The 23538-nt window shown below is 36.0% G+C and overlaps 1 protein-coding gene across 7 annotated transcripts in view; it reads left to right on the plus strand.

Annotated features, from left to right (window-relative positions):
* The window catches only part of LOC142350015 (uncharacterized), a 28118-nt gene extending 8175 nt beyond the window's left edge, over positions 1 to 19943 (plus strand). Inside the window, exons 1-4 of one of the 7 annotated variants that reach the window (XM_075401940.1) lie at positions 9876 to 10060; positions 10157 to 10354; positions 11322 to 11635; positions 19394 to 19943. In XM_075401940.1, coding sequence (XP_075258055.1) covers positions 11483 to 11635; positions 19394 to 19630 — 390 coding nt within the window. In that variant the 5' untranslated portion in view covers positions 9876 to 10060; positions 10157 to 10354; positions 11322 to 11482 and the 3' untranslated portion in view covers positions 19631 to 19943. The other 6 variants (XM_075401932.1, XM_075401915.1, XM_075401948.1 and 3 more) reach the window with 6 other exon arrangements.
* The last annotated feature ends 3595 nt before the right edge of the window (positions 19944 to 23538 follow it).

Consider the following 23538-nt stretch of genomic DNA (forward strand, 5'->3'; position numbering starts at 1 on the left):
TTTTCTCACTTTCTTTTCTCACTTTCTTTTCTCACTTTCTTTTCCCACTTTCTTATCTCATTTTCTTATCTCACTTTCTTATCTCACTTTCTTATCTCACTTTCTTTTCTTTATTTCTTTTCTCACTTTCTTTTCTCACATTCTTTTCTCACTTTCTTTTCTCCTTTTCTTTTCTCGCTTTCTTTTCTCACTTTCTTTTCTTACTTTCTTATCTCACTTTCTTATCTCACTTTCTTATCTCACTTTCTTTTCTCACTTTCTTTTCTCACTTTCTTTTCCCACTTTCTTATCTCATTTTCTTATCTCACTTTCTTATCTCACTTTCTTATCTCACTTTCTTTTCTTTATTTCTTTTCTCACTTTCTTTTCTCACATTCTTTTCTCACTTTCTTTTCTCCTTTTCTTTTCTCGCTTTCTTTTCTCACTTTCTTTTCTTACTTTCTTATCTCACTTTCTTATCTCACTTTCTTATCTCTCTTTCTTTTCTCACTTTCTTTTCTGACTTTCTTTCTTTCTTTTCTCACTTTCTTTTCTCACTCACTTTTATCACTTTCTTTTCTCACTTTCTTTTCTCACTTTCTTTTCTCATTTTCTCACTTTCTTTTCTCACTTTCTTGTCTCACTTTCTTTTCTCACTTTCTTTCACTTTCTTTTCTCACTTTCTTTTTTCACTTTTTCTCATTTACGTTTCCACTCTCTTTTCTCATTTTCTTTTCTCATTTTTTCCTCCTTTTCCTCACTTTCTTTTCTCACTTTTTTTCTCTCTTTCTTTTTTCTTTCTTTTCTCACTTTCTTTTCTCACTTTCTTTTCTAACTTTCTTTTCTAACTTTCTTTTCTCACTTTCTTTTCTCACTTTCTTTTCTCACTTTCTTTTCTCACTTTCTTTTCTCACTTTCTTTTCCCACTTTCTTATCTCATTTTCTTATCTCACTTTCTTATCTCACTTTCTTATCTCACTTTCTTATCTCACTTTCTTTTCTTTATTTCTTTTCTCACTTTCTTTTCTCACATTCTTTTCTCACTTTCTTTTCTCCTTTTCTTTTCTCGCTTTCTTTTCTCACTTTCTTTTCTTACTTTCTTATCTCACTTTCTTATCTCACTTTCTTATCTCACTTTCTTATCTCTCTTTCTTTTCTCACTTTCTTTTCTGACTTTCTTTCTTTCTTTTCTCACTTTCTTTTCTCACTCACTTTTATCACTTTCTTTTCTCACTTTCTTTTCTCACTTTCTTTTCTCATTTTCTCACTTTCTTTTCTCACTTTCTTGTCTCACTTTCTTTTCTCACTTTCTTTCACTTTCTTTTCTCACTTTCTTTTTTCACTTTTTCTCATTTACGTTTCCACTCTCTTTTCTCATTTTCTTTTCTCATTTTCTCCTTTTTCTCACTTTCTTTTCTCACTTTTTTTCTCTTTCTTTTCTCTTTCTTTTCTCACTTTCTTTTCTCACTTTCTTTTCTAACTTTCTTTTCTAACTTTCTTTTCTCACTTTCTTTTCTCACTTTCTTTTCTCACTTTCTTTTCTCACTTTCTTTTCTCACTTTCTTTTCTCACTTTCTTTTCTCACTTTCTTTTCTCACTTTCTTATCTCACTTTCTTATCTCACTTTCTTATCTCACTTTCTTTTCTTTATTTCTTTTCTCACTTTCTTTTCTCACATTCTTTTCTCACTTTCTTTTCTCCTTTTCTTTTCTCGCTTTCTTTTCTCACTTTCTTTTCTTACTTTCTTATCTCACTTTCTTATCTCACTTTCTTATCTCACTTTCTTATCTCTCTTTCTTTTCTCACTTTCTTTTCTGACTTTCTTTCTTTCTTTTCTCACTTTCTTTTCTCACTCACTTTTATCACTTTCTTTTCTCACTTTCTTTTCTCACTTTCTTTTCTCATTTTCTCACTTTCTTTTCTCACTTTCTTGTCTCACTTTCTTTTCTCACTTTCTTTCACTTTCTTTTCTCACTTTCTTTTTTCACTTTTTCTCATTTACGTTTCCACTCTCTTTTCTCATTTTCTTTTCTCATTTTCTCCTTTTTCTCACTTTCTTTTCTCACTTTTTTTCTCTTTCTTTTCTCTTTCTTTTCTCACTTTCTTTTCTCACTTTCTTTTCTAACTTTCTTTTCTAACTTTCTTTTCTCACTTTCTTTTCTCACTTTCTTTTCTCACTTTCTTTTCTCACTTTCTTTTCTCACTTTCTTTTCTCACTTTCTTTTCTCACTTTCTTTTCTCACTTTCTTATCTCACTTTCTTATCTCACTTTCTTATCTCACTTTCTTTTCTTTTTTTCTTTTCTTTATTTCTTTTCTCACTTTCTTTTCTCACATTCTTATCTCTCTTTCTTTTCTCACTTTCTTTTCTGACTTTCTTTTCCAACTTTCATTTCTCACTTTCTTTTCTCACTTTCTTTTCTCACTTTTTTTTCACTTTCTTTTTCGCACTATCTTTGCTCACTTTGTTTTCTCACTTTCTTTTCTCTTTTTCTTTTCTCACTCTTTTCTCCCGTTCTTTTCTCACTTTCTTTTCTCTTTTTCTTTTCTCATTTTCTTTTCTCACTTACTTTCCTCACTTTCTTTTCTCACATTCTTTTTTCACTTTCTTTTCTCACTTTCTTTTCTCACTTTCTTTTCTCACTTTTTTATCTCACTTTCTTATCTCACTTTCTTATCTCACTTTTTTATCCCACTTTCTTATCCCACTTTCTTTTCTCACTTTCTTTTCTCACTTTCTTTTCTCACTTTCTTTTCTCACTTTCTTTTCTCACTTTCTTTTCTCACTTTCTTTTCTCACTTTCTTTTCTCACTTTCTTTTCTCACTTTCTTTTCTCACTTTTTTTTCTCACTTTCTTTTCTCACTTTCTTTTCTCACTTTCTTTTCTCACTTTCTTTTCTCATTTTCTTTTCTCACTTTCTTTTCTGACTTTCTTTTCTCACTTTCTTTTCTCATTTTTTTTTTCTGACTTTCTTTTCCAACTTTCTTTTCTCACTTTCTTTTCTCACTTTCTTTTCTCACTTTTTTTTCACTTTCTTTTTCGCACTTTCTTTGCTCACTTTGTTTTCTCACTTTCTTTTCTCTTTTTCTTTTCTCACTCTTTTCTCCCGTTCTTTTCTCACTTTCTTTTCTCTTTTTCTTTTCTCATTTTCTTTTCTCACTTACTTTCCTCACTTTCTTTTCTCACTTTCTTTTCTCACTTTCTTTTGTCACTTTTTTATCTCACTTTCTTATCTCACTTTTTTATCCCACTTTCTTATCCCACTTTCTTTTCTCACTTTCTTTTCTCACTTTCTTTTCTCACTTTCTTTTCTCACTTTCTTTTCTCACTTTCTTTTCTCACTTTCTTTTCTCACTTTCTTTTCTCACTTTCTTTTCTCACTTTCTTTTCTCACTTTTTTTTCTCACTTTCTTTTCTCACTTTCTTTTCTCACTTTCTTTTCTCACTTTCTTATCTCACCTTCTCATCTCTCCTTCTTTTCTCACTTTCTTTTCTCACTTTCTTTTCCAACTTTCTTTTCTCACTTTCTTTTCTCACTTTTTGTTCACTTTCTTTTTCCCACTTTCTTTGCTCACTTTTTTTTCTCACTTTCTTTTCTCTTTTTTTTTCTCTTTTTCTTTTCACTTTCTTTTCTCGTTTTTTTCTCACTTTCTTTTCTCACTTCCATTTCTCACTTGCTTTTCCCACTTTCTTTCTGCCTTCCTTTTCTCACTTTCTTATCTCACTTTTTTATCCCACTTTCTTATCCCACTTTCTTTTTTTCACTTTCTTTTCTCACTTTCTTTTCTCACTTTCTTTTCTCACTTTCTTTTCTCACTTTCTTTTCTCACTTTGTTTTCTCACTTTCTTTTCTCACTTTCTTTTCTCACTTTCTTTTCTCACTTTGTTTTCTCACCTTTTTTCTCACTTTCTTTTCTCACTTTCTTTTCTCACTTTCTTTTCTCACTTTCTTTTCTCACTTTCTTATCTCACTTTCTCATCTCTCCTTCTTTTCTCACTTTCTTTTCTCACTTTCTTTTCCAACTTTCTTTTCTCACTTTTTTTTCTCACTTTTTTTTTACTTTCTTTTTCCCACTTTCTTTGCTCACTTTCTTTTCTCACTTTCTTTTCTCTTTTTCTTTTCTCTTTTTCTTTTCTCTTTTTCTTTTCAGTTTCTTTTCTCGTTTTTTTCTCACTTTCTTTTCTCACTTCCATTTCTCACTTGCTTTTCCCACTCCCTTCCTTTTCTCGCTTTCTTTTCTCATTTTTTCCTCCCTTTTTTCTAACTTTCTTTTCTCACTTTCCTCACTTTCTTTTCTCACTTTTTTTTCTCACTTTCTTTTCTCATTTTCTTTTCTCACTTTCTCTTCTCACTTTCTTTTCTCACTTTCTTTTCTCACTTTCTTTTCCCACTTTTTTCCTCACTTTCTTTTCCCACTTTCTTCCACTTTCTTTTCTCACTATCTTTTATCACTTTTTCTCCCTTTCTCTTCTCACTTTCTTTTCTCACTTTATTTTCTCACTTTCTTAAAGCACGGATTTAAGATTACGTCGTATGTGACGACCTCATCTACTGTAATAGATTGTTAATGTTCACCTCCAATTATGATGGAGTCAGATTGGCCAAGTCCTTCACTTGGACACGTTTGGACTTTTCATCTCCAGCTTTCGCGCTCCCAGTTGGTCGGCACTTGCAGCACATGTAATCCCCTAGGGGCTTTCAGCTGTAAGTGCCGCAGCTCTTTTGAGTATGGGGAGATGAATCGTTCATTCGTGTTTGGGTGTTGGACTTGGAATTTATAGGTAATTTGGGAGTATAAAATGTGATCTCGAAAGATGCGAATTTTTTCGAAAAATTAGGATTTAATTCTCATCCGCTCTTTGCCTGTTTTACCGCACCTTAAACATATAGATTAATGTTTTATATGAGTTGCGCTCTGCTAAGCTATGTAGAAGTTCGTTATCTGTACAAGTCTTAGCGGTACTAAAATTTGCAGGATATCTCAGCCAATTAAGTCTTTAATAAAAAAAATTGGTGTTACTTGGGAAATTTACGAAACAAAACACATCGATAACTTAACGTAATACCTCTGGCTGTTGAAGGATGGGCATGGCTTACAGCCCGAGCTGATACAAAAAAATCTCAATTTTAAACCTATTCTTTTAAATGATTTTTTGCGATGCTTTTGCGGGCCTGCTAGTTAAAACTTAAAATGTGATCTGATAAGTAAAAATTGAATAATTGTTATTTATAACATGATCATGACTTGGTTCATAAAATATTTTACAGCATGTGATCATTTTGTGTAAAAGGATCAAACAATTTCATGAACCAGATCCATTCAATTGAAAATGTTTTCTAATTGTTTTGAAGATCTATTTTTAATTTCTATTAATCGTACTATTTCTTATACGATCTTTCCTCTCATTACTGTGCCGCAAGTGCTGTGACCGAATCGGGTTTGTCTGTTCTTCTTGGCTGGCAGCTATTCTGAAACCATTACATGAATACTGATTCTCAAGCGGCCGGAGACTGCACCCGAGGGTACCACTGATCACGTGGAGATTAGTAGTGAGTCAAAATTTGAGTAAAATTTCCCCGACTTCGTAATCGTTCGGACTGGACTGTGTGCGTATCTGGCCGCTATAAGTTTTGAAATGAAAGAGCATGAAGCGAAGTCTGAATTTTATAGAATTGACGCCAGTGAATAATTTTGCTGGGAATACGGTTAGAAAACAATTCTGGTTTTTATCAGCACAAAGAAATCACCTTTTCCCATCAATGCACATCATGTGACACAATTATGCTACGACAAAACCGGCAAGTTTGGGTGAATTGCTCTCAAACATTCTGTGAATGGTTGGCTCCTTCTAACTGCATCAGGGGGCTGTGTTGAGTAGCGCAGCGGCGCGTTTTTGTGGTGGGACAATTGGGGGCACGGAGGGACGGGCTGTCGGGGGAATCAATCACGCTAGCTTACGTATGGAAAGATGTCAGTGGTGGGGATTGAGGGGTGAAATTGGCGGAGGGGATGATGTGGGGTGGATTGATGGGGGATTGATGGGGTTTGAAGGGGACTATGGGTGGGGCTATGTGGGGCTGGGGGTAATGGGGGTACCACTGATAACGCCTGCAGATATGAGCTGCTCTTTTCATCATGTATCCTTTTTCGGGTTAAAGCTATTTCAGAAATTTCAGAATTCAAACCGTCGATCAAATCAACCAGTTCTGATTCCAAGGAATAATATTATGACAATCGTATGATCTTACGAGTCTTCGGTTTCGACATCTGCTAATACTATTACCACTGGAATGTTGCAAATGAACAAACCTTCTATAATCTGCAAATCAGAGAATACCTCATCTGACACACTCGGAAAGATCACAAGTTTCTCAAACACAACTTCTCGAAAACAACTTCTCACGCACAACTTCGTAATATACAACTACTTGAAGACCTTTGAGTGCACTATTCTGTTGCAACAGCTCTCATTCCGACAACACACCTTTCCCCTACCCCCGACAGCACCCCACAAAACACAATCCCTGTAGGCATTCAGCTTCGCATGCATTCAGAACTGTGGCCCAATTATGAAATTATTTATGAAGTAATCAGTTGGATTCCGATAACCGATAGTTACGGCGTTGCCCATTTAAAATTGCAACTTCATAACATATTTTCGAAATTTTCGATTGCCACTATATCTACTATGTATGATCTATAATAACAGCATTCACTGTGTACATGGCCCAATATATCGCAGTCGGTGCTCTGTTCTGGTTATTCGAAAAACAGTCGTCGACAGAGTCCGGCCATCGACAGTGTCGATGGCCATAAAAACTAACCAGACCTACGACAGTCGGCTCGCGCTCTGGGTAGTCGAGAGCTTAGAACTTTAACTGATTATAAATTGAGGTAATGCTTGTTGCTGATATTGTCTTCACAAGTGCTCAATTACTATGACACAAAAGTCTGGGTTTTTTTTTCTCTTGATTTTTGTCAATCTGGAACTTTTTGTTAGAAAATTTATTCTAGTGGGTTTTTAAACAGTTGAGAATTTCATAGCTTGTTGATAACGTTTTCGTTAAATTGTGGAACTCTTTACTCAGCTTTGATCTTCTGGCAATCAAAAAGTAAGAACACGGAATTGACAAATAAGAAATTCTATGCCATGATGTTGCAACATCAAAAAACTCAAAAAGCTCAACAACAACATAATCTGAAAGTAACAACAACAAAATTTGGAGACAAACTTGATCGACAATGAGCGTTAGTAAACCACTTAACTCAAAATCTCACAAATTGAAGTTAAAGAAAATATTTTTTTCGTTGACATAAATTTTGTTGAAGAATGCATGGTGGATGAGCACCGACAGCACAAAAATATTAAAAGGTAATTCACAAACCACCTATGCAGATTTAGCCTGTAAAAAGTTTTGGATCTTTTTCTGTTTCCCCCAGGAGACAATATTTAACGATATCTTAGTAATCATTACACAAAGCAGTTGACGACAAGGGTGATTGATAACGAACGAAGATATAACTTTGAATTTAAACTATCATACACGCTGATATTGGGAAAATTAATCTCTTTTTCTGCTCAGAAAACGTTCTGCTAAAAGTCAACAATGCAGCAGCATTCTGATCAAAACCCCATTGGGAATCTAATGGAGTTGATCAGATAAAATTTGGAATTAATGTAGATCAACACGATTTTATGCAAAGCTGTCTAAGTTCATCTATTCGGTTAAAAATTTGAATTATTGGCATACTGAATGAATCTTTTTGGGGCTTGTGTTTTCTTTTCTCTGGTAATATTTTTGGAATTGGCTTTTCGTTAGTAGAATATATGATTGAAAACATCATTTTTCTTAAAATGAATATATTAGAGCGCTTTTGAGAGATGGCTCATGTTCAAAATCATTCTCTGGTCAGACTTTTTGAACGCAGTTTAGTCTGATCATAGGCAATTTTGAGTGAACTTCAGTCTGCTCAGAGAGGATTTTGAGCGCATTTTAGTCTGATCATAGGGAATTTCGAGCAAACTTCTGTCTGATCAGAAGCAATTTTGAGTGCTTTTAGGTCTGCTATAGGTGGATTCGAGTGCATACTAGTCTTATCAGGGGTGACTTTTGAACTCACAATAGTCTGACCAAAGGAGGTTTTTGAGCGCACGTTAAGTGAACATGGAGCTTCGAGCAGACGATAGACTTATCAGAGGACAATTCATTCTGGGTTGGTCTGATCAGAGGTCGTTTTTGTCTGGGACGGTGTGATCAGAGGCCATTTCGTCTGAACCAAACCGGGGTGCAGATTATATAGCATAATTTAGTAAGTAAGTACATTGGAATGTCAAATACGTATTTCTGTAATTTAAACTTGAGCTTACTTTTTCAAAAACATAAAGAATGAGTTTTTGCAATTTTAATCAACATCAATTTTACTCCAACAATTATGTCTATGTTTGGAAAAAATAAGATAAAAGTGCAATATCATATATACATATATATATATATATATATATATATAAAATATGTATACATATATATATATATATATATATATATATATATAATATATATATATACATATATATATATATATATATATATATATATATATATATATATATAGGACATTGCACTTTTATCGTATTTTTCAGACCAACCCAGAATGAATTGTCCTCTGATTAGTCTATCGTCTGCTCGAAGCTCCATGTTCACTTAACGTGCGCTCAAAACCTCCTTTGGTCAGACTATTGTGAGTTCAAAAGTCACCCCTGATAAGACTAGTGTACACTCGAATCCACCTATAGTCAGACCTAAAAGCAATCAAAATTGCTTCTGATCAGATAGAATTTTGCTCAAAATTCCCTATGATCAGACTAAAATGCGCTCAAAATCCTCTCTGAGCAGACTGAAGTTCACTCAAAATTGCCTATGATCAGACTAAAGTGCGTTCAAAAAGTCTGACCAGAGAATGATTTTGAACATGAGCCATCTCTCAAAAGCGCTCTAATATATTCATTTTAAGAAAAATGATGTTTTCAATCATATATTCTACTAATGAAAAGCCAATTCCAAAAATATTACCAGAGAAAAGAAACACAAGCCCAAAAAGATTCATTCAGTATGCCAATAATTCAAATTTTTTAACCGAATAGATGAAATTAGACAGCTTTGCATAAAATCGTGTTGATCTACATTAATTCCAGATCTTATCTGATTAACCCCATTAGATTCCCAATGGGGTTTTGATCAGAATGCTGCTGCCTTGTTGACTCATAGCAGAGACAATATCTTTCAGTAAAAAAACGAAAAAAAAATGAAAAAAAAATGTTCGACATCGCCTCTGATCAGACTACTGTGCGCTTGAAACTCTCTATGATCAGACCGTCCCAGACCGAAGTAACCTCTGATCAGATAAGTTCCAGATCATTTTCCAGACAAAAGTGCGCTCGATGTCTTCTCCAGACCATGTAATTCGAACGCACAGAGAACATGTGTGCCTTCGGAGATGGTCTGATCAGAGCTCAATTCGCTGTGGCCACCTCGACCTGAGTAGAATTCAGAATCCTTTCGACAATTCTTAACTTGCTGTTTTATCTTCCTCGAGTAAGAAAACTGCAAAGTCATCTGGTCAAAGATGGAAAGTAAAGTTTCTTAAAGCTGTTAAAAAATGAGGAAAAATGAAAATCTATGACACCACTGGTGCCATGAGACTTGTGTGATAATTGATAGAGTGTTGTTTGTGGGTGGGTTGTGGGAAAAGTGGCCGGTGGTCATTAGCTGGTTGTTTGTTGTCTGACTTATTCCACTTCTACCAGTAGCCCAGTGGGATTTGTCCTATTTTGAAATCAGTCTCCTACCACTCCCTTGCTGATACCAGTCGATTAAAATACTCTATGAGCATATAACGTCTCTTTTATCCTTCGATTTTCTCTCTCTCTCTCTCTCTCTCTCTCCCATTTCTACAATTGCTTTACATGATAATTTGAAGCTAATGTACCTTTTCGGGAGAACTTAAGAATTCATACGCCACTTTGTTATTGAATTCCTTTGAGCTTAACACTTGGAAATATTCGAAATACCCATAAAGTGTAAGCTTATGAAACATTGATTCAAAAACTCAAATAATTTCTTTTTTTGAATCATTGTTTCATTAGCTTTCAAACAGCTGTTTTCAATTTTTGTAGGCATATTGAAGCAGTTTTACTGCTTTTTCTTGGGTTTCGGAGCGCTTTTATTTGCAAATTCATTCGCTACCCAAATTGTGTTGATAATTTTTGTTACAACCAACTGTGTTAAAGGGTTATATTCTTTTCAGCCAGTTATAATAAACAATTTTATTCTCAACTTTTCAACCATTTATTTCCTTTTCTTAATTTTAAACGGTATTATTTCACAGCACTATTGGCGCCATAAATTACAAAACTAGAAAAACTACTTTTTTGGGAACCCTAAGGCTATAAAATTGTTTATTTTGTAAGGAATTAGAAACTAGAACGTCTAAAGCGGATTTCCTTGTTCGAATTCTAACTCTTTAAAGTTGAATTCGAACAAGCCTTTGAAGCCTTTAATCACATCGCTAATCAATCGCACAAAGTTTTCAACAACCATTTGTTCACAATCAAATTCATTTTAAACCATTTGTTGACCTTTCAATGAATTCCTCAACCCCCAATAAGGTTAAAATATGCTGTTCTGGCATTTTTGATTGTTTTTTTGCATTTAGGTAAATTTTCCTTACACCGCTTTCCTTTAGGCAAATTTTCCTTACCAGATGAAAATCAATACGAGACAATGCGCGCATTGTCTCGTATTGATTTTCATGTGGTATTTAGTTCGGCTAACACGACTGTTATAAAATTTGATCTGCAATAAAAACAGCGTTGGAACGTTATCACTTGATTGGCTTTTTCCCAAATATTTACTAGTCGTAATAGATACGAGCATCAGGTGTTCTTTTGGTTCATTTGAAAATTTACCCATGCCTGATTGTTAATGAACTAAATTCTTGTTTTTGTCCTCTAGGACATATTAAATATAGATTTTCGATTACAACTGCCTTTTTCAATATTTGATTTATTTTTATATACATATTTCTCTTCCAACTAGAAGCTTTCTTAATTAAAAATTAATGGAGCTCATTCTCTTAAGAATCAGAGATTTTTAGTAGTTTTAGCTGTTAACAGCAAGGTTTCTAAGTGCTTCCATTCAGAGGAAGTGTACGATTATCTACTTTGATGCACGCTAGTATTCTACAACACCATTCAATCTGTTTCTTCAAATTCTCTTTTAAGGTATTTCTAATTAAAATTTGTTCATTTCAAGTTAGCGAACGTTTATTTTTTTTTGTAGAAAAAAGCCGCCAAGCATTTCAGAAACAATATTACGCTTCCCATAAGTACAAGATCTTACTTTTGGTCACGGTCAGTTTGTGAATTTTGTCATCATCAGACGATACTCGATCAGATTCATTGCGACACGTACACAAAGATTGCAACCAGTATTTGCGAGTTATGGGTTGGAAAAAAGTGGATGTTGCCCTGAAGACAGCCCCCCTACAGAGGGGTGTCTATTTTGTGGCTATTTCAACTGGTGGTGCGAAAGTGAGGATGCTCTACATCGGATCCACCCACACACAGAGTAACCTCAGGGCCACGTTCCAACAGGTTTGTATCTTACTTTCTGACTTCCCTTATATGGTAATAATCACTTAAAAGTAGCAAATATATAAAAGAATAAGCTAAATCCTATTTGAAATGCTCTCTCCCATTTACTAAGACTGTAAAACGGATTTCTCGGTTACATGGCAATTTACCCAATTCCATTTTACCCAATGCCAACTTACCCAATGCTCTTTGGTCTTTTCGTTCAATTATCCGATTTTGTCAACTCGTGCAAAACTTGAAACATCTTGCCAAGGTCTTGATAGACAAAATTTCTTGGAACACCTTGATAAGATCTTGGCAAGATCTTATCAAGACATGCCAAGAAATTTTCTTGGCGTAACCTGATAAGATCTTGATAATTCTTGACACATAGAAAACTTTTTTGTAAGCAACCCGAAGTGAGGGGGTGGAAATATGAACCGGGAATCCATAGAAAAATCGGCCATGACCAAACAATCCAGACAAAAATTTAGCTATGAATCGAAGTAGTGAGAATTAGCTCTGCGTGACAATTAGCAATTAGTGGTGAAAATTACCAAAAAAGAAAATCACAAGTCACATCCATTTCAATGACAAAACACGAAATTAAATTATCATGTAGAACTGCACAATTGTTACTTTAATATCAGGCGATTACTTTTATTATTTCTTAGAAAAAAATTTTTGAAGTCGTTTGTCCTCTGCTCTCGATAACTGCTGTTAATTGACCTAGAGCATTGCTAAAGTTAATATCTGATTTGATTGAGGGGAATAATTACGATCAGAATGGAGTGATTGCGGTCCTGTATAAGGTGTGTACTATGTACATACCGAGCTAGCATCCACTTAAAAATTTTATTATACTGGAACAAAGCGGCTCATTTGTTGGTTAATAAACTAACAGTAGCAGTATTTTCCGACATTGATGATAATTCTTGACAATTCCTGCTTTATCTTATGATTTCCTGCTACATCTTGTTTTTGGGTGCTATTGAATTTTTAATACTTGATATACCTTGCCATGTCATGGTTAATGTTTCTTGAAAATCTTGCCAAGATTTTTTTTCTTGGCAGCCATGCAAAAAACTTCCAAGTTCGTACATATCTCGATGTTTTCTTGGTAAGTACCATGTCAAGATCTTGGCAAGACTTACCAAGATTTAGTATGTATCTTATCAAGATGTACCAAGTTCGATTCACTGGGTAATCCGATTAATTAAACTAGCCTCTTATTTGTGCCAACGTCAATTACCCCTATTGAGCGTGTTTCTCATTACAGGGAATAGGTCATTAGTCAAGGTCTGTATGAAGTCTCATGGTTAAAAGCAGCGATTTGAGAAATATTTGCAACCATTTCCACTCATTAGGCATGATTCATATTTCGTGAGCATGAATTGAGCCAAGGAGTGAAAAAACACCAGGAAGTTTGAACTTTTAAGTGAGGTTTTTTAATCGTTTTCTGCGCTTAAACATAATAGGTTGTTTGTTTTTTCTTTGTTTTAATAGTTGTTTCGCTAGAGAAAGTCGGATTTTAATGGACAAAATAAAAAAGAACTCAACGTAAAATCAAGATCGGGTGCTCAGCATGCATACAACAGTTACATAATGAATAACATTTTTGAAAGGCAAAAAATTGAGCGGAAAACCCACTAAATTGTCAAGAAAAAATCCGAAAAAAATAGTATACGATGTTTTTAGAGACTCAAAAAACATTCGGGAACGCATCAGAGTGACGCATAACTTTTGAGCGATTACTGATAACAGTAATTGCAAAAACAAATAGCTCCTTCAGGAAAATTTAGAAAAAAGTATCGAAAATTTTCAATGAAATGGACGCAGAGATCGTCAGAAAGTTGCATGAAAATTTACAAACCATCAACTGTTTGTTAGACTGATTTGAACTCAATAGTTTTTATCATGTTCATGATGTTTCAAAAAAAATCAAGTGTTGGTACCATAGTATATCGCTTCAAAATTAACTTAACGGTTTTTGGCTTTTTCTTCACAACTACCTTTTTGACGACAAATACTGACCCCTCAAAAACATCTCAAAATACAATTAGTTTCAAAAAATTAAGTATTAAGTTCTATCGAAATAATGTTTTTGCCTTTTTTGAGTAAGTTTTATATAAAGTTTAAATTTGCTTGAAATACTTGGACTCAAGTACAGATTATCTTTATACATGTTGGGTTATGGACTCTCGCAAGCGGAATAAAAAGCGTTTTTAACTAAGTAAAAGAATTAATTTCTCAAAAAATGAGAGAATAACAAAATGATATTTTACAGAAGAATTTAGAGATTTACAGGAGAGATCTGATTATTAGATCAAGATGGTGATTTGAATTTGGGGATGAAAAAGGACTCAAAAATCAGCTGTATATATACCCATTATCAGTGTCAAAAAGTCAAGATACAAAACTAATCTTAGCACCGTGATTTATAGTGGGAGTCGCAAAGGTTGCCCAATATGGTTTGCTTCTGCAAATCAGTCGCAATGGGAACCATAAATGGAATGCATTTGCACTTTTCTAAGAATTCATTCACACTTCCGGAGATATCATCATCATTTAATACATGCTGGGAAGATTTTACATCACTTAATCTAACTCTAATAATAGTTATCTAGATTCGCCAATTTGAACCGAATATTGATTCTCAGCACCATTTCTTGACGATTCATTTATATAATTTCTTTGATCGAAGTCATATTGCTTGTCTTTCTAATCTGGTAAGTCAAACTTTCTTTCTAATTCTCACTAAGTTTAAGACTATAGTTTGATCGATATTCTAACACCCCCACTCAGACTTGAGCTGATTGCGTAGAGTCTGCTCCCATCAAAACTGCTCTGAATGTTTCCACTTTCGAAACGGATAAGGACTTTTGAAGATGTCCGCTGCCATTTTGTCTGTAGGGACGTAATGAATTGAAACAGTCCCATCCTCAGTCTTGTCACGAATGAAGTGAAACTTTGTTTCGATGTGCTTGCTCCATTTGTGCATGAATGGGTTTTGGCAAAGTCTGATACAACTTTGATTGTCCTCTCCAATTGCTATTGGACGTTTCTGTTGGATGCCAAAATCCTCTAGAAGTTGTTTCAGGTAGAGTGCTTCCTGAACTGCTGCTGCCATGCCCTGATATTCTGCTTCTGATGAAGAAAGAGCAACTGTGGCCTGCTTCTTGGCACCCCAGCTGAGTGCTGCGCCACGTCCGTTGAGCTTGAAGTAATAGCCCGTTGTTGATTTTCTGTCGTTCACGTCTCCAGACCAGTCTGCATCACTTTCCCCCACTAAATCATAACTAGCCTCTTTTGTGTAAGTAAGTTTTAAACCTTTTGAACCTTGAAGATATCGCAGAAGTCGTTTTCCGCACATCCAGTGTTGAGTGGTAGGTGCATTCATGTGTCTGAACAGAATGTTGACTGTGAACATGATGTCTGGCCTCGTCTGTTTGGCCAGATACAGAAGTGATCCAACCAAGCTTCTGTAGATCCTCTGGTCCACTTCTTCGTCTCCGTTCTGTGCTGTCCGAAGTTTCAAATTCAAATCAGCTGGAGTTCTTGAGGGTTTGCATTGATCCATTTGAAACCGCTCAAGCATTGTTTCTATGTAGCGTTCTTGGTCGACTGTGACTTTGCCCTCATCTCGTCTGATTCTTGGACCCAGAAACCAGTGTAGTCTCCCTCTGTCTTCCATGTGAAAGGTTGCTTCTAGTGCCTTCTTGACATCAGAGACCACTGTCATACTTCTTGATGCTACTATGATGTCGTCAACCCAGACCAAGATGAATGTGTGATCCTCTGCCTCTGATCTTGCGAACAAGCAGTGATCGTTCCTGCTTCTGGTGAACCCCTGTGTCAGTAGGAAGTTTGCCAGCTCTTTGTACCAGTTGTTAGCAGCCTATTTCAAACCATAAATTGATTTATTTAGTCGACATACTAACTTCTCCCCATCTGATCCGCGTTTTACAAACTCCTGTGGCTGTTCCAGATACACTTCTTCCTCGATTGGTGAGTGCCGGAAAGCAGTCTTGACATCAAATTGGTGCATCACATGGCCCTGCTTCGCTGATAGCTGAAGTAGAATCCTGAATGTCTCTGGCTTACAGGTAGGCGCAAAAGTCTCAAAGTAGTCCAGTTCTTCCACTTGTTTGAAGCTTTTTGCCACATAGCGCGCTTTGTATTTGTCCACTTGACCACTGGGTCCCAATTTCACTTTTTAGACCCATTTGCCCGGTATGACGTCCCTGTCTGTGGGTGGTCTCACTAGGTTCCAAGTCTCGTTGTCTTGGAGTGCCTTGACCTCGTCCTTCATTGCCCGGTGCCACTGGTCCCAATCGTCACCTTGCTTGGCTTCGTAGACTGTTTTGGGTTCCACATAGTCGCCCTCAGTCACAGCAAGATGGGTCCTGACTTCTCCAAAAAATTGCGGAACATTCCTTGCTCGTGTCCCTCGTCTGGGCTCTGCTCTGTCCGCGTGTTCCAGTGCATCTTCATTGAAGCCAACTGTCTCTAACTGTGAGAAGTCTTCTGTGTCACTGTCTTCCAGTGACTCTGAGTCTCTGTAACTCCCTCTTGTTGCAGTAGATCCTTCATTTAGTGCTGTTTCTCCAACATCTGAGGCCTCTGGTCTCTGTGTTGTTTCTTGAGTATTCACGCTCCCTGCGTCATGCCACTCCTCCTTTATTGCAGTAGATGTGTCCTGTCGTTCTCTGTTGTCATCATCTTGATGACCATCATCTGGGTGCCATATTCCCAGTTCCGACCCATCATCTAGTAGGTCAGCCGTTTCTTTGTTGTCAGGGATTGAGCCCACTTCAGACTCCTTGATGATCACATCTCGAACTGCCATCACCTTGCGTGTGTTGGGTATGTACACCAGGTATCCGTTTTCTCCTTCAGTGTAACCCACAAACTTTCCTTCCAGTGCCTTGGGTTCAATTTTGCTGACTTCTCTGTCCCTCTTCCTCATGGAGACTGAGCAACCAAAAATAGATAATTTACTAATTGAAAGCTTAGGTTTTATACCTCTCATCAGCTCTGCTGGGCATTTTTCTTCTCCTCGTCTCACAACCAAGTTTCTGATCCCTGCTGCGTGAGGAATTGCTGCTCCCAACATCATCTTGGGAAGTCTGAGTCAATGAGCAAACATCTTGCCATCTCCAGCAGTGTCCTGTTGCACCTCTCAGCTAACCCATTCTGTTGTGGCCTCTCTGGTATGGTCTTTTCCTGTAGAATGCCTGCATCTAAGCAGTACGTCTTGAACTGCTCTGAGAGAAACTCCTTCGCATTGTCTTGCCTCAGCTTCTTGGGCGTCCCCACACTGAGAACAAATTTCTTCAGGCTGGCCGGTGCTTCACTCTTTGCCTTAAGCAAGTCCACAAACACAAACTTCGTGTACTGTTCTGCAAACACTATCCAGAACCGGAACCCTGAGCGTGACTCTACTCTGAAAGGTCCCATCACGTCTGTGAACACCCTCTCCAGCTTCTCTTCTGCTTGGGTCTCTGCCACTCTTGGTACTGGAGTCTTTGTGATCTTGGCCAATGCACACACAATGCATACATCATCGAATTCCCCCACTGTCTCTGGTGCATTCTTGACCACATCCGCTTGATTCAAATGACCCAATCATCTGTGCCACTTCCTTGCACTGTCAAGTTTCACGCTGTTGGAACTCATCTTGAATTCTAGAACGCTGCAGGGTAAGTAAAACAAATTATTTTCTTGTGTTAGTTTTACCCGAGTTCCCTTCTGGAGTTTCATGCAGCTGTTTCTTCTCTCGAAAGTGAAGCTATGTCCCCACTCCGTGCATCTTGAGACTGATAGGAGGTTTGAAGAATAGTCCGGCACACACAGAACATTTTTGAGTTCGCATTGGAATTCCCCTTTGTTTGAGGGTATGCTGATCCTCACACAGCCTCTGCCCACCCCTCTGGAAGCCTCTCCGTTGGGATTTCTGACCACTGATTGAATGGGCACAAAGTCCAGGAACGCATCGATGTTCGTCACTATGTTATCTGTACAACCACTGTCCACTAGCATGCCTGCTGTCTTCCACTGGGTAAGAGCTGCCCAGCATTCCTCGTCTGGTGTAGCATTCCTCGTCATGTTGGACTAATGTTTGCCTCCATCTCTTTGTCTCTTGCATGCCCTGTCTAGGTGACCCTTCTCACCACACTTGCTGCATTGTGCTGTCTCCTTCTTCCTGCAGTCCTTGGCAAAGTGTCCAGGGATCCCACAAACAAAGCAGTTTCCTTTCTTGGGTCCCTTCTTGAAGTCACGCTTCACTGCCAGTGCCACTGAACCACTTTGTCCCTTGTGTGTCTGCACCGTGCTCTCATGAAAGTTCTGCAGCCTTTTCCTCAACTCTGTGAAGTTCGTTGCCGGGTTGAAGCTTTCCTGTATAACAAAACTTTCATACCTCATTGGCAGACCATTGAGGACCAAGGCGTTGAAGAGGGTCTCTGAGACTGCTTCCCCTGCTTCTTGCAGCCTTGTGAGCAACTCCTGTCCTCTGATGAAGAAGCTGTCCAAATCCTCAGAATCCTCGAGCTGCAGTCGAGCAAGCTGTGCCACTAAAGTCACCACTGTCGGCGTCTCCACACTCTGAAATCTCTCTTGCAAAAGCTTCCAAGCCTTTGCTCCATCTCCAATGCCGTCATCTCCCACACAGTCATGTCTCATCAGCATGAGGGTTGTTGCATCTAGAGTCAGTGCCAAATGGCACCAAACATTGTGCCGTTTCTCCTTGATGTCTGCAACTTCCTTCTCATATGCATCCTTCAGCACCTTGTGGTTCTTCTCCTCATCATTGTTTGCCCCATTGGCCAGTGGCGCAGGCTCATTGGGTTGCTCCTCTGTCCCCAGTAGTGATTTGTAGAGTCCCTTCGTCTGCATCATTGCCACAAATCTTGTGCTCCAGATTGGAAAGTCCTGTGCCTTTCCTGTGTAGGTCAGCAGCTTCAATGTCTGTTGATCCATTGAAGTTTGAGCAGGCAAAACAGTTGTGAAAAGAAAAGGTACTAAGCAGAAAAGGATTATGACTGTCAACAACAAATTAGTTTTGTTTTGGAAATTAATTTTATGACTTAGAAAATTGCTGGGCCCATAACCTGTTGGGTTATGGACTTTCGCAAGCGGATTAAAAAGCGTTTTTAACTAAGTAAAAGAATTAATTTCTCAAAAAATGAGAGAATAACAAAATGATATTTTACAGAAGAATTTAGAGATTTACAGGAGAGATCTGATTATTAGATCAAGATGGTGATTTGAATTTGGGGATGAAAAAGGACTCAAAAATCAGCTGTATATATACCCATTATCAGTGTGAAAAAGTCAAGATACAAAACTAATCTTAGCACCGTGATTTATAGTGGGGGTCGCAAAGGTTACCCAATATGGTTTGCTTCTGCAAATCATTCGCAATGGGAACCATAAATGGAATGCATTTGCACTTTTCTAAGAATTCATTCACACTTCCGGAGATATCATCATCATTTAATACATGCTGGGAAGATTTTACATCACTTAATCTAACTCTAATAATAGTTATCTAGATTCACCAATTTGAACCGAATATTGATTCTCAGCACCATTTCTTGACGATTCATTTATATAATTTCTTTGATCGAAGTCATATTGCTTGTCTTTCTAATCTGGTAAGTCAAACTTTCTTTCTAATTCTCACTAAGTTTAAGACTATAGTTTGATCGATATTCTAACAATACACGTTGTATATGCGTATATATATATATATATATATATATGTGTACGTTTTAGCTGTTCGGACTGAGTGTCAACTCCCACATTGACCCATGGGACTCAGAGTTCAGGTCTTTCCTCATTGGAGCATCTAGGAAACACCTCTTAGTGGACTGGATACCCCTCAAGTACCCGCAGGATGTAGTGGGTGACTACGTTCTGGACAGTGTCAGGCTTGCAGGCATTCTTCCCCGGTTCAACCCAAAAAGTGAAGTCTACTGGAAGAAAAAAGAAGAGCCATTTCTGCAGTACTAACTTATAATTATAAACTTTTCCAATTTCTTAAACTTCGTTGAATTTCATTATACCGCGGTTAACTTTAACCTGGTTTAAGTTTTTCAGTTAACAGTAGGTTTAATTTTTTTTTGTATATCATAAATTGTAAACAATTATTTGCAGTTCATTGTGTTATTTATAAATCCGCTTAATTTTTCAATTGCTATAGCAGTTATATTAGTTTACGCTCGATTATAAATTAGTTGCACAGATTTTAATTTTTTCAGCTGATGTGAATGAGTTTATGCTAAAAATGAAGGTTAAAAAAACGTTTTTTGACACACTAGTTAAAGATAGCGCGTTTGCTATCTGCCATCTTCCAAGCCAGTCTGTTAATTTTTGTACCTTAGAATTATAGAAACTAGTATCTGCAGTTTAAAACGTACAAACGAAAGAAAATGTGGAGAGGCACTCCAATTCATTTTTATTATCTCTGCCTTTACTGTTAGTTTGAAAACTCATATTCCATAACTGCTGCAAAAACGTTTGCAAAATAATTTTATTAACCAAAATAATAACGATCTTTATCAAGCAGGGGGCAACCTGTAAAATAGAAAAATCAACTTTTCATTATAAATATTTTCTGTGAAATGCCTTAAAACAAAACACACCCATCCCGCTTGCTAAAAATTTCTTTTAATAAAGTGTCCCGACTTTCGGTGATACGTTTCAATGATTTAAATGACGCTAGGTACAGATCTCTTCGGTTAGTTTTTGTCGGATAGTACTAGTAATTCACTCTTAGTGCAAAATTGTAAGCCCCCGTTTTAAGTCATTGATTGTGTATCTTTTGTTCTTGTGGGCTTTCACAGCAAAAAATTGACAACAAGTGGATATTTTGGGGTGAAAAATGATGCTGGGTGTGATATCTAATACCAGCTTTTATTTACCAATACTATTAGAAAAAACTATAAGGCTGACTACTCGGATGTGTTCAATCAAAACAGATGAGTTTTCTAAACATTTGTCGTTGAAGTAGACGTTGAAGACTCCAGTTCAATTGCCATTTTTTCTACATTTTGTAGAGGACAGGAATTGCTTGAAGAATAAAACTAAGCCAGGTTCTGAAATAAAGGCAAAAAAATTAACGCTCAACTGAAAAAAAAATACAATAAGAAATTAACGACAATTAAATTTAAGGCGAATAGAGATACTTCAAAGAAACAAAAAATAGACAACTTTCTTGGTGCTCAAATTAGAGGGCACTACATAAAATACAGGTTATCAACTTCCCAATTATTGGAAACATTTTTTTCAAGCATAGCATGTTTCAATAAACAGGGAACCAATTTTCTCTCATAACAAAAAAAACCTATTGGAATTTGTAACTGGGAAAAAAATATTTCGGAAGAATTAATCAATCTAATGGTAATTACTGCTTTTGGAGACACCGACACAGGGAGACGATGCAATAATTCGTAATAGAATTTCAATTGCTTGCTACAGTGCAAGCCTTGAATAATTCGCAATTCATTACGATTTAACTGTTTTTCAAATAAAATTCGCTACTCACTGTCAAAAGAATGGCTTTTAAAATTTGTTTATATAAACAAACAAGCGCAATGGTACGTAAATTTTGCGCCAATTTTGATTCTTCTGGTTGATGCTTTCGAAAGAGTATCAGAATTAAATCCTATACAAGTTCTCTGTAAGATTTTCAATAATAAAAGGAAAGAAAAAATTTACAATGCAAACTATGTTCAAAACTAATAATTTATTGCTTTGGAAACTCAGGGAACTCAAAAGAAACTTTCAAACGAATCATCTTAATTGAGATCTTTACCTTTACCGGGAAAAATTTGAGAGAAACAATTATCAGTAGTTTTCAAATTCAGTTAATCTGAAATTTCAGTTAATAAAAAGTCAGGTGATATCAGCAGAACATTAAAAAGATTCTGAAGATTCACCTTAAAACTCACAGAAGAGATATTCTCTATTTCACCATCAAGGAAAAAAGCAATTCTTAATCTGATCCCAACTCTGATAAAAATACACTAAAACAGGTCTACAAGCTTCTCTGCATCTCTTGAGCTGCAATATTAATCTGAATTTGCAAAAGCAACTGCTTCTTTTTGTTTTTCTTCGAGATCTTTCAAATTGTTCTTTAAACTATTTTGTAATCAACGGGAATATGTGCCTGACAATTTGACGAAATTATGTGACAAGATAGATGGCAAAGTAAACTCATTTTTTTGTGGCGAATCAATACCGAGGAAGAGCTGACTAAAAGGAATGCAACTAAATTTTGAAAAAAGCACTTCGTCTTTTCCTCGATATAAAATGTCACTACATGTTTTCTTTGCAAAAACGACTATCCGATGGAATTTGTATGAATGAATGCAATCCAACAATCGTGAATTATAATCGTGAATCCAATAATCGTAAATTTCCATTTCTTGAATGCAGTCCAATCCAATAATCGTGTAGAAGGTGCAATAATTCAAAAATTTTAGGTTGAAAGCAATAAAGAGTGCTTTATAAAGAAATTGTTGTTCATTAATTATGGGAACTAAAGACGTTTTCTTTTATCAGGTCAGAATTAGAAACCATTCTCTGACATACGTTAATAATTGCTTGAAGCTGCAAAAAAATGGTGAACATGTGCGCCTCGTTTTGAGATCTCTATGGCCTGCCAAATTTTGATGCAAGCTAGCGTGACTACAGAATCCGAAATCAAAAATTCACTCCACGGCTGCCAGCAATAACTATGGAACATTTGCAAAGAAAAAATACTCTATGGAAAAAATACACCAGACTCAGTGACAAGGGCTGAAGCTATGAATGCAATTTATTACCGGAAATACAAAATAAAATTGTTTATTCAATTCGACAGCATTCTACCGTAGTTACAGTAAATGAATTATACCATTCTGTCTAAAATGTCAGTCACCATGTTTCCTAACAGAATACACACACACACACACACACACACACACACACATATATATATATATATATATATATATATATATATAATCTATATACATATATATATATATATATATATATATATATATATATATATAGAGAGAGTCTATGTTTCGAACTTACCGTCGAACTCACTGAAATTCTATGGTGGTGACTAAGCTGACGCGTTCAACAAAAAAAACAGTTGCTGCATTTTGTTTGTCACTCTTAGGCATTTTTTAATACAACAAAAACCTTTAGTTGCAAAAATTCTGAATTTACCATATATCAGAATTTTCCAAATAAGAAACTCTGCTCACTGTCAGAAAGCGTTGCTTGTATGTTTTTCATTTTGAAAACAGTTCAGTGTTTTGTAGGACTAAAGGAACAAGTTTGGCCTTATTTCAGACTTAATCGTTCGAAAAACTGCAGTGAAAATATAGTTTTTTTACATTTCTCAAACGCAAGAAATAATCACTCTCGAATGGCCTCTGTGAAAAGCGAGCTTTTTTGAGCCCTCTTTGAACGGTATTTTTCACATTTTGGTGATATCTTGGAAATTTTAGGAATTAACTGGAGCATTCTGTTGATTGATGAAGCTAGGTGGCTTTGATGTTGCTATAATTTGCGGATCTTTATTGTTTTTTTAAAAAATCGACTAGTTACTTGTGTATCGAATAAACTTTTTTAAAAATAATAGAGAAGCTGCATTGTTTGAGTTTTTAAGAAAGCAAAAGAGAAAAAGGCATATGAAAAACATCAAAACGGTCAGATCCTTAAAAAAATGAAAGTGAATAAAAATCGATAACACACTAATAATTATTGTATTTCATTCAAAATTTTTTCAGAAACGGTTTTTTTTTAAATCCGAAACATGTAATCTAAAATAACCAATTGGTTAATGTTACATGTTAATTTTATTAATCCAACATTATTATTTTCTAATTCATAACAAACTAAGGTTCCGTTGTCTTAAAATA

Source organism: Convolutriloba macropyga, chromosome 1, assembly GCF_964194025.1.
Source record: "Convolutriloba macropyga chromosome 1, txConMacr16.3, whole genome shotgun sequence".
In the NCBI taxonomy this organism is placed as follows: domain Eukaryota; kingdom Metazoa; phylum Xenacoelomorpha; order Acoela; family Convolutidae; genus Convolutriloba; species Convolutriloba macropyga.